Below are 14,938 nucleotides of genomic sequence, written 5' to 3' on the forward strand. Positions count from 1 at the left end.
CTTTGTCACCCCCAACTAACTTTTTTTCCTTCTTTATAATAAAGTATCTAAATAATATACTTAATATTATACTATACTAAGTTATATTATACAATATTATGTAATTGTAGAGGTAGGTTCCAGCAAAGCCCAGTTGGACCCAACATCACCTCCCGCACTCTTGCTGATAACGGCGTTTCGTCACCGGTAATGTATAGGCAGTTCTTCGACAAGCTAGACGACGAAGACAAAGAACGCCTAGAAACGGTTTACGCCTCGATGGAAGGGTTTGACAGCAGCACAAACACCCCCTTGGGTATCCTATCTTTCCCCGTCACTCTCACGGACAGGAAGTACTCCCGCACAGAAGACGTGGACTTCGTCGTAATGAGGAAGCCACACCACACATACGACATTCTCTTCGGGAGAGATGGGATGGCGAGATTTAATGCCGTGGTGTCTTCGGTCCATGGCATGATGGGATGGCCAACAGCTGAGAGTGTCGCGATGATCACGGGTATTCCCCAGGTATGCATCGCATCTGTCTCATCTAAACCCAAACCAAAGATGGCTAACCCGACCATTACCGAGCCAGAATAATGGGCCTTCAATGGCAAATACCCTGACCAGGCCGTTACCATTGGCCCAACAATCACTAATCCCACACGCACCTTACTCAAACGCTTATTGCAAAAAAATGCTGACATCTTCGCGTGGACACCAGCTGACATGACTGGTGTACCCCGAAGTTAGGCGGAGCATAAGCTCAAGTGTGACCCGGCTTTTACGCCGGTCATACAAAAGCATCGCGTAATGGGTGCGGAACAGGCTAACGCGTGTAGAACCCAAGTCAAGGAACTCCTTGACGCAGGCATCGTACGCGTTAGTAAATATCAAACATGGGTTGCAAATCCCGTCATGGTACCGAAATCCAACAAACAATGGCGCATGTGCATAGATTTTAAAGACCTAAACAAAGCATGCCCCAAGGATTGTTACCCGTTACCCGAAATTGACCTTAAGGTAGATTCGTTAGCACCGTTTCGCCTTAAATGCTTCCTTGATGCGTATAAAGGGTACCATCAAATCCACATGGCCGTTGACGATCAGGACAAAACCGCGTTTCGGACGCCCGATGGCACATTTTGTTACCAAATGATGCCATTCGGACTTAAGAATGCTGGGTCCACGTACCAACGCCTGATGGACAAAGAGTTCCACGCCCAAATCGGGAGGAACTTAGAAGTTTACATGGATGACTTGGTCATCAAAAGCCTTGAGCCAGGAGAGATGTTGAAAGACATCGAAGAAACTTTCAACACGCTCAGAAAGATAAACATGAAGCTCAACCCGAGCAAGTGTTCTTTTGGGATGGAAGAAGAGAAGTTCTTAGGAGTCATCGTTACCAAAGATGGCTTCAAAGCGAACCCTGAAAAGGTCGAAGCCATTATGAAAATGGAATCACCTACTACCATCAAACAAGCCCAGACACTGAATGGACGACTAGTCGCACTTAACCGCTTTTTGGCAAACCATGCGGATAGGTCGTTCCCATTCGTGTCAACATTGAGAAATTGCTTAAAGAAAACGCACTTCCGCTGGACACCAGAAGCGGAAGCAGCTTTTCAAGAGATTCGGTCACGCTTGATCGAACTCCCAACACTCACAGCACTAGAAGTGGGGGAGGAATTAATTCTCTACCTCTCCGCCACAGACAGAGCAACCGGGGCAGTCCTACTAGTAGAACGAAAAGGCATCCAGATGCCTATCTACTATGTTAGCCGCGTCTTAACAGACGTAGAAACTCGGTACTCTACCCTGGAAAAATTAGTCTTAGCGCTTGTACAGGCTTCACGCAGGCTAAGACGATATTTCCAAGGCCACCCAATCACCATTCTCACCAACTTCAAACTTGCAAACGTCCTAGGCAAACCCGAGTTGTCAGGGCACCTAGCCAAATGGGCAATTGAATTGGGGGAATACGCGATAAAGTACAAGCCAAGACCAGCCATAAAAGGCCAGATCTTGGCCGACTTTATTGCAGAAGTCCCCGCTTCGCGGGAAAAAGAGTGCCAGGAAGAGGCTCAACCCTCTCCAGCACAAGACATTGATGATGTCTGGCGACTCTATACTGATAGAGCAGCCAACGAGGGTTCAGGCGCAGGGTTAAAACTAACTAACCCAGCAGGCCAAGAGTACACTTACACTATTCGGCTGGATTTCCCAAGTACGAATAACTAAGCGGAGTACGAAGCATTCTTGGCCGGGTTAAGAATTGCGCGTAAAATGGGGGTGAAAAACTTGGAAGCCCACGTGGATTCCATGTTAGTAGCCAACCAGATAAACGGGACGTACACGGCCGTGAACGACACAATGGCCCTGTACCTCGCACAAGCAAAAACCCTTATGCGCAATTTCAACGATTGCAAAGTTATGCACATCAAGCGAAGCGAAAACAAATCTGCGGATGCGTTAAGCAAGCTTGCATCGTTAGCATTCACCCACTTGGGAAAGGACATCCGCGTCGAACTCCTTGGAGCACCATCAGTCCCGCACAAGGAAATTTGTGTCATCCAAACCGGCACGAAAACGTGGATGACACCAATCATAAATTACCTTGCGGCGGGTATACTACCAGAGTCAAAGACACAGGCAAGAAAGATACGTTGTAAATCACTGAACTATCAACTTGTTGATGACATACTTTACAGGCGTAATTTTCTGGGCCCACTCCTCAGATGCGTTGACGACCAAGATGCCGATTACCTCCTAAGGGAAGTACACGAAGGCATCTGTGGAGTACACGCGGGTTCACGCGCAGTTGTAGCTAAGCTAAACAACGCGGGATACTTTTGGCCGGGGATGCATACGGATGCGCTGGCCTACATCAGAAAATGTTGGTCCTGCCAGCTCTACGCACCCAACACGCATCGCCCGAAGAACGAACTTGTTCCAGTCACTTCTTCATGGCCATTCCAGAAGTGGGCCATCGATGTGACAGGCCCATTTCCTAGTGGTAGTCATCGACTACTTCACCAAGTGGATAGAAGCAAAACCCTTAGCCCAAACAACCGCAAAACATATCAAAAAATTTATTTGGGAATTTATTATTTGTCGTTTTGGACTTCCACAGAATTTGGTGAACGATAACGGCACCACCTTTGCTGACCAGAAGCTACAAAAGTGGCTGAAAGAACTTCAAATCACCCACACCTTTACCTCAGTGGCACACCCGCAGGGTAATGGTGAGGTGGAAAGAGCAAACAAGAGCATCGTCGACGGCATAAAGAAAAGACTCTTGGAGCATAGATCCTGCTTGGTGGACGAAGTTCCACACGTCCTTTGGGCGAACAAAACGCTAAAAAAGGCAAGCACGGGCGAAACCCCGTTCAGCCTCACCTATGGCACTAAAGCCATGGTTCCAGTCGAGATCGGTCTACCCTCACCAAGAGTCATAACTCAACCAGAAGACAATAATGCGGAAAGACGGTTAGACCTTATGCTAACCGAAGAACGCAGACTTAGCCGCAGCGCGTGAAGAGAACTACAAGCGACAAATGCGAAAGTACTACAACACGCGGGTAAAACTCTGCAACTTCAATGTCGGAGACTACATACTGCGTAACAACGAGGCTTCGAACCAAGAGCGCCCAGGAAAGCTGGCCCCGGTCTGGGAGGGGCCATACATTATTAAAGAAGTTTTGGGAAAGGGCGCATACCAGCTCGAAAGGCTCGATGGCACCCCCATCCCAAGAACATGGAATGGAGCTCAATTACGCAAATGTTACATGTAGATCAATTCCAAACTTGTAAAGAAAAGGCCTAGAGCCACTTCTAATGGAAATGATTCTCCTTGTCACATTGTGTTGATAGCCTTACCTTTATACTTATGAACTGACCACACTGATATGCCGGTATTCACCGCATAAATAAGTGAGGGAGGAAGTAAGTCGTTGCGTGTAGAAAGCGGCACAACCCGCATAAACACAAAAACAGTAAATATTTCTAAGGGGAAGATGAGGAAAACCTTCACGCAGGTCAGATATAGGTAAAGTTTGGTCATCCTACTAAGTGAAAGTGACGGTCCTACCCGCACAATCATGATAGAGGAAATAGAACATTAACCTATCATCTGACACGCGTCGAAAGGTTAACTTATTCAAAACACTTAGAAAATTGCAAAGTTAAACTAAAATATGCATGAGCAAATCATATAATGTTTACAAGGCAAGGCGTTAACAAAACATTTATATTCACAACAAAAATTCAAACATTACAAAATGGCTAGGTATTTACCCGCCTACAAAAATACAAATCTACCCTAACGGTTGGAAGGGATCTCAAGGTTCAAGCTTCGGGACCACTCCCTCCAAACCCACTTGAACCCGCACCATCAGTTGGCTGCGGCGGTTCAAGGAAAGCTTTGAGAACAGCTAGCCCATCATCAGCAGCAGCAATTTCATTCACCTTCTCCACAACCGGATGCGGGAAGGCAGCATAATGGTTCACAGCTTGGTTGTAGGCAGCTTCAGTGTCAACATCGTGTAAAGGAAAGTTGGAAGGCGGGATGCCCTTCTCTGCAAATCCTAGACCAAGCAAGAAACCGGCCTTCTCTCCATCCTCATGAGAAGCGTTGAGGGCTGCGCTCATAGCATCATCATAGGATGTGTTCGCGAATATCCGATGCACAACCTACAAAATATATATATATATATATATATATATATATATATATATATATATATATATATATATATATATATAACTTTTCTAAGTATAAAGAAAAGCGCAAAGCAAAGAAATTATGGAGCTACGCATACCTGCGGCAACGCTTCTCGTAGAAGCTAATCCCTATTAGATAGAGCTTTTTGAAGGGTAGCTTGAGCTTGATCGCGGGCGCATTCGGCTTCATTCTTGTTGAGGTTGGCAAGCAACACGTCCTTGGCAGCAGCCTCTTCAACGCCTTTAAGCTTGCGCTCAGTGCGATCAAGCACAACCCTCTGATCCAAGAGCTCCTGAAGCTTCTTGGCATCTTCTAAAGCCAAAGCCTCATGAGCCTGCTGACGCTTCTCAAATTTGGCTTTAAGCTCTTCATTCTCAGCGCGCAGAGGCTCAGCAACGGCTTCGGCTTTGGTGGCCCTTTCGGTGGCATTACGCGCAGTTTCCTTAGCCAACCTAAGCTGTTCGTTAACAGCTTGGGTAGCCTTGGAACGGGCCTTATGCCGGGCTTGGATCTCGGCCTCAAGGTCCTTGAAGGCCTTCTCTTTCTCCGCAGCACTGGCGGCGAGCCTCTTGTTTTCCTCCCGCAGCGAACGCGCCTGAGCCACCTCCAGGCTACACGCAGTCTTTAACTTGTCGTTTTCACGACGAAGCAACTCGACGCGCGGCTGCATCCGGGCGAGAAGGATTCGTAGCTCATTGGACAGCCTACCCTCATGGTAGCTAGCCATTGCCTCCCCCAACGCACCGCTTGGAGCGGCATGGCGCGCCCAGTCGACACAGTCCGCAGCCGTCCTTAGGGTTGTTCCTCGGCGGATATTCCACCTTGGAGCATACACCTCATTGGAATCCGAAACTGCAAAAACAAAAAACAGTTAGGAAAAAATGATAAGAATGGATAAAAGGCCAAAGTAACCCCACGCACTTGTAGGGTCGACAACAGGCTGATAGCCGCTAAACCCATCACCTGAACCTAAAGGATATCCATCCAAGAGGTCAAGGAGATGGGAAGGAGGCAAAGGTTGGACTCCCTCATCAACAGAGGTAAGTCTAGAGGTCCCAACTCTAAACATACCTGAAGCACCGGCCGAGGACGAGGTAGTCGCTGGCGCCGAACGCGGCAATGCAGAAGCCATGGAGGCGGAGACCATCAGAGATGAACTCATTTGAGATGAACTCACAACCGTGGTAGCCGCCGCAGCTGTGCTCGCGGAAAATGTCACCGCCGGTCCGGTGAAGGATGTAGTGAAGATGGCACTGACGGCCGGCGGAGATGACATCATAACTGGAACAGTTGCTTCAACAGTATGAGCAACTGAACCAGCACCAGAAACAGGCGCAGCCGCCTGGGTCATCGCCTCGGATAGGTTGACCAAACCTATCGTCGTGGGTCCTGAACTGCTTCCTCCCGCACCGCTCTGGAAAGCGGATACGTCCACTCCTGCATAAAGAACAATATTAAAAACAATGGCGGAAAGAAATGCGGAAAAGGTACACAAAAAATATACTTACGGGTTTTCTTAATCTTGAAAGACCTGATAGGCGGAGACGAACCCGATGGAACTGGCCTCTTCACGCCAGTCACCGTCACAACGCTTGGTTGCTCGGAGGTGACAGCCGTCTCAACCTCCGAGACAATGGTCTCGCCACCACCAAGGTTCCCCGCCGCCTCCTCACTTTCAGTCTCGGAATCAGACTGATTTCCCAGGTCGACGACGGAAGTAACCTTCGCCTTACCCTTCACGCCAGCAGCCTTCTTCTTCCTCACAAAGAAAGGCCCATCTGCTGATCCCTCATCAGAAGATGACAAAATCAGAGGAATTCCAGCAGAAGTTTGAGCATGAAGAGGACGAGGATTAAAAAACTCCTTACCTGGTCGAGTGGCACTCAAAATTTCGTGGCCCGGCGGGTAGACCTCTATGAATCTATCCGCCGTTTGCTCCAGAATGGGCAACTCGTTCTCATTGAGATCACGAGTACCCAACCGTGCGGGACCACCAGTCTCCCGCGGATGCAAGAGCGACTGTAAGTTGTTCCTCTCTGAAATAAAAAAGATAATGTTAGAAGAAAAACCCTAAACCAACACAAAAGACAGAGCATACCGTAAGGGAAATAGTTCAAACCGTATTCAAGGACGATGGGTATTTGCGGTGTCCCAGACCCAGCATCCTTCCACACGCGGCTCATACCGAGCATCACCATCCCAGACTCCGCGAAGCGATAAACCGGAGTCTGGATCTGGGAGATCTTGGCGAACCATTCCGTCTCCTGGTAATTGGAGGCGTGAAGGTTGGGGAGCGCCCGCCCATTCTTGAACGTCATCGCGATGGGGATGACGCGAGCGGAGATGAAGAAAAACTCCCGCTTCCAAGAACGAAGACTACGCTCGGTAGCGCAGATCTTCAACCCCTTGATCCGGGTAACAAGGGTATACCAACCCTGGATGCACCTCCAGGTGTAGAAGGTCATCAGACGGTCGACGCGGGGCTCGATGCCCAAAATACGGCACACCCATTCGAAATGGCGAACTTTAGCGATCGCCATTGGGTGCACCTCCGTCAAATGCACACCGTGTTTCTCCAAAACACGGTATACGAACTTCGTTAATGGGAATCTTAGATTCCCATATATGAAGAACGAGGCGTACACCCCTATCTTGGCCTTTGGGGCATCGTACACCGTCTGGTTGGGCTCCGGAAACTCTGGCTCGTACGGCTCCAGCATGAACTTCTTGACGATGTAATGATACACATCGACAGAAAGAGTACACTGGCACTCGCCAGCAGTACTCTTATCGTCCTTATCGGACGTAGACGTCGGGTTCTCGAGGTAAACGTCAGACTCCTCGACGTTAACCTCAGGATCGTGAGTGGAAGAAGACATTTTTAAGAAAAAAGAAAGCGGTTTCAGAAGAATGCTCGCCGGAAAAGATGAGTATTCGCCGGAAATCGCTTAAAAGAGGAAAAGAGTGAAGTGAAGGTATGGAATGAGATGCACCATCTCCCCCTTATATACTCATCGCAATGAATGCGATGAATTTAATGCGGAGGAGAGAGAGAGCGCAGGTGCAATGAAAGGGCGACACGTGGATAAAGCAAGCTGGCAACAGGTGTCAGAATGGCGCGTGACATGAAACTCACGCCCACGCGCCTGTAAAAGCGTCCTGATTGACCACATGCTGTCACGTCGTCATAACTCCCTGCACGTCCTGAAACCGTCAGAAGACGCCAACGTCCCTTCAGCCGTTTGGATTGTCTTTATCCTTTCACCAACTCTTTGACTTTCAGAAAGATTCAAAAAGATTCAAAAATAAGAGGGATATACCCCCTTACCTTGGAAATCAAGAAACCATAAAACAAGTGCGGGTACAGTGTCAAGGCGAAACCCTTCACATACTTAGCACTTGCAGTGAATTGAAGCCAAGAAAATACCTTGGAAAACAAGGAACCGTAAGACAAGTGCGGGTACAGTGTCAAGGCGAAACCCTTCACATACTCAGCACTTGCAGGGAATTGAACCCAAGATGGATCTTACGGGTCATGCTTGCGGAAAGGGAAATAACACCCCCGCATGGCGGGAACGTTGAGAACTAGATTGTTTGAAGCTTCAAGGTGGAATTGGTTGTTTAACATAACTGATCACTGTGTCTAAAACTACCAATACCCCGCGGAGAATCTACACAAGTGAAACTCGACGCTTTCGACTTGCGGAGAAGTTACACACCTACCCGCATCATACCCAAAGATCGGGCATAAAAAGTCGGGAATTTTCTGCAAGTGACATTAGGAAAACTGCGGGAAGAATCCCCACGGAGAACCTTAAAAAACGAAAACCCCCTTTTCAAAACCCCTTGCTTAAAGTCCAAAAGTTCACCTCACTTATTAAAAATTCATGAGAAGAACAATGGACTGGGGGGACTTGAAGAGGTAGGTCCCAGCAAAGCCCAGTTGGACCCGCAAGACTTACCTTAAAGAGGTACGTCTGCGCAAAGACCAACTGGATCCGCAGGATCCACCATGCTCAGAGAGATGAAGACCTTACACGCAGTAAGCCAGCTGTTCCCGCAGAAAAGCCTCCCTTGGTACAGTACCCTGCCTGTTCCCGCAGCTGTAGGTACAAACCAAGAAGGAAGGCTACCCGCACTAACAGTAAAGCTACACGCATAAGGCACTAACTCATACTTCAGCAATGTCACCTGAAGAATGAATGAGCAGGGCGGGAATATTCCCGCCCAAAAGAGCCAGTCCGTACGCTTCCAGAAGATCTTTTGTACTATACCTACCAAGGTATGGACAAATAGACAAGATCTGGTAAAAGCGACCCATGAACCAATCACAGGGTGACAGCTTACCGATAATAGTACGAGGAGGAGCACGCTCCAGTACAAAACGTCGCCATCAGCCGCTGCCTACCCACCAACTCCCATCGTGGCACGAACATAGCCCGTAGTTGGTGGAAAAGGAATATTATACAGCTGGCCGTACCTGCTTGGAAACCTACCTTCGGCTATAAATACTCCAACACCTTGGAACGGTATTATGATCTCATATCATCTTATCTTCTCTCTAGCTATTTCTCTCAATATACATTTATATTCAGAGCAATCTAATCTGATTCTCACTCCGGAGGGTGGTCACAAGGAGGAACCCCCCCCCCTTCTCAGTGACGAGCTCCCGGTGTCTGTTTTGCAGGTCGAGAAGAATAACCATCTTTGCCGGACCTAACCCTCGTGTGAAACATCTACTTAACCCTAAGATTATCCGTAATCTGCCGGGGTCATTTAGTGTTTCTTCAGTAATATAACAAGGCATGGCTGGCTAAACCATTTTAAGAACCGAAGATGAAGTAAAACATTCGATTTCGAATGCAAACGTCAGAATAAACTAAAAGGTTTATAGTTTTTGGGGATAAAAGTTAGTCTGACACACGTCTAATAAATGAGTCTAAAATAAGTTTAAAAGCAGCTAAAAAATCATATTGAAATCGTCAGAATCAACCCAAATTCAGTATAAAATTGTATTAAAATAGTATGAGCTTAATGAATTGTATTTAAAATCAGCCTAAATTAAGAATAAAATTAGCCTAAAAAGAATGTGTGATGCTTCACAAATTAGAATGGTATAAAATTAATATAAAAGATACTTAAAATCAAACTCATGATTTCTGTTTTAGTATGGTAAAAAGTAGAAATAAAATCAATAGTTGAGACATGGGTCTTATAAAAGAATTTAATTTTCTTCTTGTTATAAATTTTAAACATTTGATAGTTGAAAACTTTAATTATTTCCTTCTTATTAAAGAATTTAATAGTTGAGACATGGGTTTTATGATAAAAGTGTTTAAAAAATTGTTTAGATATATATACTTTTACAACAAAATAACACACATGCAATTTGCAATTATCTTGTATAGTCATGAACTTGTCACGGCATCAATTGTAATAGAGGACATCGTGTTAACAAAATATCTCTACGGACACTGAAGATAGAATTATGAGACAATTCACAATAGGTGATCCGTATCACCAAATATCTCTAGTCTCTACGGACCTTGAAGATAGAATTTGTGGGGAGAAACAAAGTTGATGGACATTGAAGAGAGTCCATATGACTAAAAAATATTCCCAACATCGAAACACCTTTAGGTTATCTTTATTTTATATCATTTATATTTTGTAAATGCAACAAGCATAGAAGATGTGATAACAAGTCAAATTATTATAACCAAGTCCAAAGTGAAGATAAATTCAAATTTTCAGTCTTCTAACTTTGTAATAAAAATAAGGAATAAAATTACAAAATAATAATTAAATTTCATATTACTTTAATAAAATTCTATTGTTGTAAATTATTTTATAAATTTTAAATCTTAAAAAAATGTAAGTAATATACATGGTATATATACAAAATTTGGTTACTATAGTGAATCTTTTTACAAATAAACTTAATTGAAACAATCATAAAACTTATTGACAGAATTACAAATTTTGTCCTTTAAAATAAGACGAATTACGGTTCGTGTCCTTTTCTAAGTTTCCTTGCAGGCGGTGTACTTTAAACTTTTTTTCCTACAAGTTTTGTCCTTTACGCTAACTGGGTTAGAAAAAGTCAGTTAAATGCCCTCACGTGAGACGCATGTGAGGGCATTTTTGTCTTTTCGTCTACCTGCAACTTCTTCTTCCTCTTTTCTTCTTCCCCCTATCTCTCCTCTCATGTGCATCCACCATCACCACCCACCTTCTTCTTTCAACATCCAAAACCCCACCACCACCTGTTGCCGACTGCCACCACTACCCACCACCTACCGCCGCCACCATCACCTTCAATCTCACCCACAAAATCAAACCATCATCATCCCAATCCAAATTCATTTCAATTCAATCGAAAACCCTAAAAATGATCGGTTCCGATCACCACAAAAAACAACCCTCAATCTACAACCGATCTTACACCATCAATTCAACCTCAGCCATCGATTACCCACTAAAACCCTCACCTAATTCCACCCTTAATCGCTCCGAATCCGTCAAGAAACCCTCCGATTCAATTTCAACCTGAAACCTGTTTTGACCTGGAAAAAAGAAAGAAAGAAGAAAACCCTTCCATTGGATTAGCCAGCCGTCTCTAGGTTTGTTCAGTCGGGCCGGGTTTCGTCAATATTTAGTAGGAGACTTGAGTCACGGTGTTCCTCCAGACAAGAAAAGAATGAACCAACAGGTGCAGAGGAACACCCTCTACGTCGGTAAGAAACACACCCTTTTCCCTAGTTCTATATTCATATTCATACTCATACCTGTAATTGAATATTTGATTAGGTGGGCTGGCGGAGGAAGTAAACGAAACCGTTAAGGATGTCAAGACACCGTTAAGGATGTCAAGACACCGTTAGATCAGGCCACACAGAAGCACCGCTCCTTTGGCTTTGTCACGTTTCTTGAGCGAGAAGATGCCGCCGCTGCCATGGATAACATGGACGGTGCCATCGATTACCAGTTGTGATGGTGGCGGCGGTAGGTGGTGGGTAGTGGTGGCAGTCGGCAACAGGTGGTGGTGGGGTTTTGGATGTTGAAAGAAGAAGGTGGGTGGTGATGGTGGATGCACATGAGAGGAGAGATAGGGGGAAGAAGAAAAGAGGAAGAAGAAGTTGCAGGTAGACGAAAAGACAAAAATGCCCTCACATGCGTCTCACGTGAGGGCATTTAACTGACTTTTTCTAACCCAGTTAGCGTAAAGGACAAAACTTGTAGGAAAAAAAGTTTAAAGTACACCGCCTGCAAGAAAACTTAGAAAAGGACATGAACCGTAATTCGTCTTATTTTAAAGGACAAAATTTGTAATTCTGTCAAACTTATTTGATACTTTGATGATTTTATTTTTTTTCTTTCACGAATGTTAAAGCTGAAAAAAAGTATTCACCTTTGTCACTTAATTTAAAAAAAAAAGTAACATTAAACATAATTTACAACGATAAAACAATATTAAAATTTGAGTAATTTTTGTAACAAGTGTGAGCAAACCTTAATTTCTATTAGGTGAGATACTCCTTACAAACTATAATTATTTTTATCCATAAAACATCAAGTATTATCCATAGGCAATTGACAAAAATCGGTTGTTAACCTTAGCCATTAGGCAACTGTCATCCAAATTAAGACCTATAATAACCCAAATAAAAGCAACTTTGGTCCAAAAATGCAATGAACATTGCGTACACTCCATTTGAACACCCAAATCATGCCCACAATCAAGGGAAGAGTTCAAAACGGCATCTTTACAATTAAAATCAAAATTAAGAAACGTGTCCTAACCACGGGTCAACAGCTAAGTAACGACACGTTGACCCTAACAGGTCCTCGGTTTGACCTGTTTCGGACACTTGTGCACAAAGTTGCATCAATCAGAGTACTATGATTAAATGGTTTCTTCACTTCTTGCTACATAACTAATAACTATTAAGTTTCCCTTCGGGAGAAAAAAAAACATAACTATAGTCTAATATCTCTTTGATTTTAACATCAAGAAACACCTAAATCGGTTAATCATTGATTTCTGATTAATCGGCTAATCAAACAAACCTTCGGTGTCCCAGATATCAACAAGGAAATCTACCATCTCCTGCAAGTTTATAAAAATATAAATTTAAAAAATGTCGAAAAATAAGCCAACATCAGAAAATACTAGGTTCATGGATTCAGTTTTATAAAGAAAGATTCTTACGGATAAAGGAATCGGCTCAGAGAATCTGTTGCTCGTTGAAAGCAAGTCTTCGTAAGTTGCTGACCAGCTGCATACATAGATGAAAAGGTTCAAGTTTGACTTTTAAGGTCAAACGGTCCAAATATGTACAAGCATTCTTTAGACCTTTGAAATTATGTATAAATATTATAAACAGCAATACCACATAAAATTATATAATTTTGTACGAAATTATTAAATTTCTGAATAACCGCAACTAAGTCATAGAAAACTATAATTTTGTAGCTACCTTATGATTGGATCTTTTGGCAAATGTTGTGGTTTTTGAGATTGGTCTCCGACCCATCTCTTTCTACCTTCGTTCCAAGCAATTGCACCTGTTTTTCAATCAATTCATACGTAAATAACCTTGTTTTTCAATCAATTCATACGTAAATAATCTTTATGAAGTAAAGATTTACCATGATTAATAAACACAGGGGTGCTACTTTCATCGGCTTCCGGGTTCTTTTTTGCTTCATTTCTAGGTGTCGGGTTCTCCAACGGTCGCTTCTCAATGGATCTTGTACTTCTGTTACTGACTTCCATTGTCATGATACCGTTAGCTTGTGAACTTGTGTCGACTTCCATCATTTTCACTGTGACATTAACATCTTTGTAGCTCAGTAACATTCACATAATAATTAGTAATTTGCTAACTATGATCTTTATTTGCAAAGATTATCAAGAATCATGTAGAAAGAACAAAAAAACTCAAAAAACAATTATATATTTTTTTGCTAAAATACTAATATCAATACCATGAATACCCACCATCTTGATTGAAGGTACCAACAGTGGCGAAGCTTGGATGAAGATCTCGAGGGGGGCGGACGAAAACAAACATGGGGGACCGGGATCAAATTTTCAGTTGAAAACGGGTAAATTTACACAAAGTATAAAAAATGTTGGACGGAAACAAGTAAATTTACGCTGCTGCGCAAAAAAACGGAGAGGCCGGGGCTTCGCCATTGGGCACCAACCAACTACTTATTAATAATAAACACTACATCTACCAAAATCCCATAAACAACCCCAAATTAAAACCCGAAACCGATATTTAGCAGTTAATTTCATATTTTTTATTCACATATTAGTGATATTACTTTGGTACTATTGTTTACTAATCAAACTAATTAAGAATTACATTCACATATATTTTAAATCAAGAAATCAGCTATATAGCACATTGCTCACCGAAACCCCCAAATATATAAAACCCATAAAATATCAAATTAATTAATTAAAAATAAAACCCAGCAAAACCCACATCATAAACGCAACAATACATCACATTATTCACTAAAACCCCAAGAATTAAACAAAACCCACATCAAGAACACAACTTTTATTAACCATTTCGATATAAACTCAAGAATTAAACATCAAGAACACCAAAACTCAAATAAAAGATAAAACCCACCAAAACCCATAAACCAATTTCGATAATTAACCAAGAATATGAGTCAATTGTAATTTAAAAAAATAAAATAATAATAGTTAGAAGGCGTACCAGTTGGAAATTAATTGGATCGGCAAAAGAAGAAGAGAAGAAGGTTGGTGAGGAAGTATGTATTATGTATTTATAGTCACGTCTGGAATGGAAGAATATTCGATTGGTGGGTCGGTGTCGTGTTTTAGTTCATGGTCTCTGTCTGTCTGACGTGGATATTATGTGGATAAGTGAAAAGTATATGACTTTAATGTTCTTTATTGTTGATTGCCTTTTAAACAACCTGTCGGCGATGGTATTTTCGGTAATTCAACTCCTCACAAACTCTTTGTAATTCGTAGATTATATCGGATGAAATCAGGCACCATTTTTTAACGCTTAATTTGGATGAATGACGGATCACCAGTCTACTCATTCATCTTCATTTCTCGAGCGACTGAGACCACACTCATATGGCCTAACATGAAACACCTTTTTCTTTTTTTTTGTCACGGGTGAAACTTGAACCTAAGACCTCTTCATTTTAAATTAAAGTTTTTGATTATCTCACCTT

General features: G+C 43.1%; 1 protein-coding gene across 3 annotated transcripts; it reads right to left on the reverse strand.

Annotated features, from left to right (window-relative positions):
• Positions 1-12,312: 12,312 nt before the first annotated feature.
• LOC143632751 (uncharacterized) lies at positions 12,313-14,614 on the reverse strand. 3 transcript variants are annotated; one of them, XM_077101179.1, is made up of 5 exons: positions 14,446-14,614; positions 13,355-13,531; positions 13,183-13,270; positions 12,915-12,981; positions 12,313-12,812 (listed from the first exon to the last, which is right to left on the reverse strand). In XM_077101179.1, exons 2-5 carry the CDS (start codon positions 13,524-13,526, stop codon positions 12,759-12,761), a joined length of 381 nt encoding a protein of 126 aa, XP_076957294.1. In that variant the 5' UTR covers positions 13,527-13,531; positions 14,446-14,614; the 3' UTR covers positions 12,313-12,758. The 3 variants fall into 3 exon arrangements, 2 of the variants coding, with proteins under 2 accessions (XP_076957294.1, XP_076957293.1); XR_013153571.1 differs by lacking the exon at positions 14,446-14,614 and having other exon boundaries at positions 12,314-12,812; positions 12,915-13,058; positions 13,355-13,606; XM_077101178.1 differs by lacking the exon at positions 14,446-14,614 and having other exon boundaries at positions 12,315-12,812; positions 13,355-13,603.
• Positions 14,615-14,938: the final 324 nt, after the last annotated feature.

This window comes from Bidens hawaiensis, unplaced genomic scaffold (genome assembly GCF_021521415.1).
Source record: "Bidens hawaiensis isolate Kalapana, Puna unplaced genomic scaffold, B.hawaiensis_p1.1 tig00006534_1, whole genome shotgun sequence".
Classification (NCBI taxonomy): domain Eukaryota; kingdom Viridiplantae; phylum Streptophyta; class Magnoliopsida; order Asterales; family Asteraceae; genus Bidens; species Bidens hawaiensis.

Bases quoted from the DNA above. Each gene is read 5' to 3' on its own strand.
- LOC143632751 (XM_077101178.1), bottom strand. From the start codon at position 13,565: ATGTTACTGAGCTACAAAGATGTTAATGTCACAGTGAAAATGATGGAA. The intron at 13,271-13,354 runs GTAAATCTTTAC...ATTGAAAAACAG, and splicing joins CCCTGTGTTTATTAATCATG to GTGCAATTGCTTGGAACGAA. The intron at 12,813-12,914 runs GTAAGAATCTTT...ATAAACTTGCAG, and splicing joins CTGAGCCGATTCCTTTATCC to GAGATGGTAGATTTCCTTGT.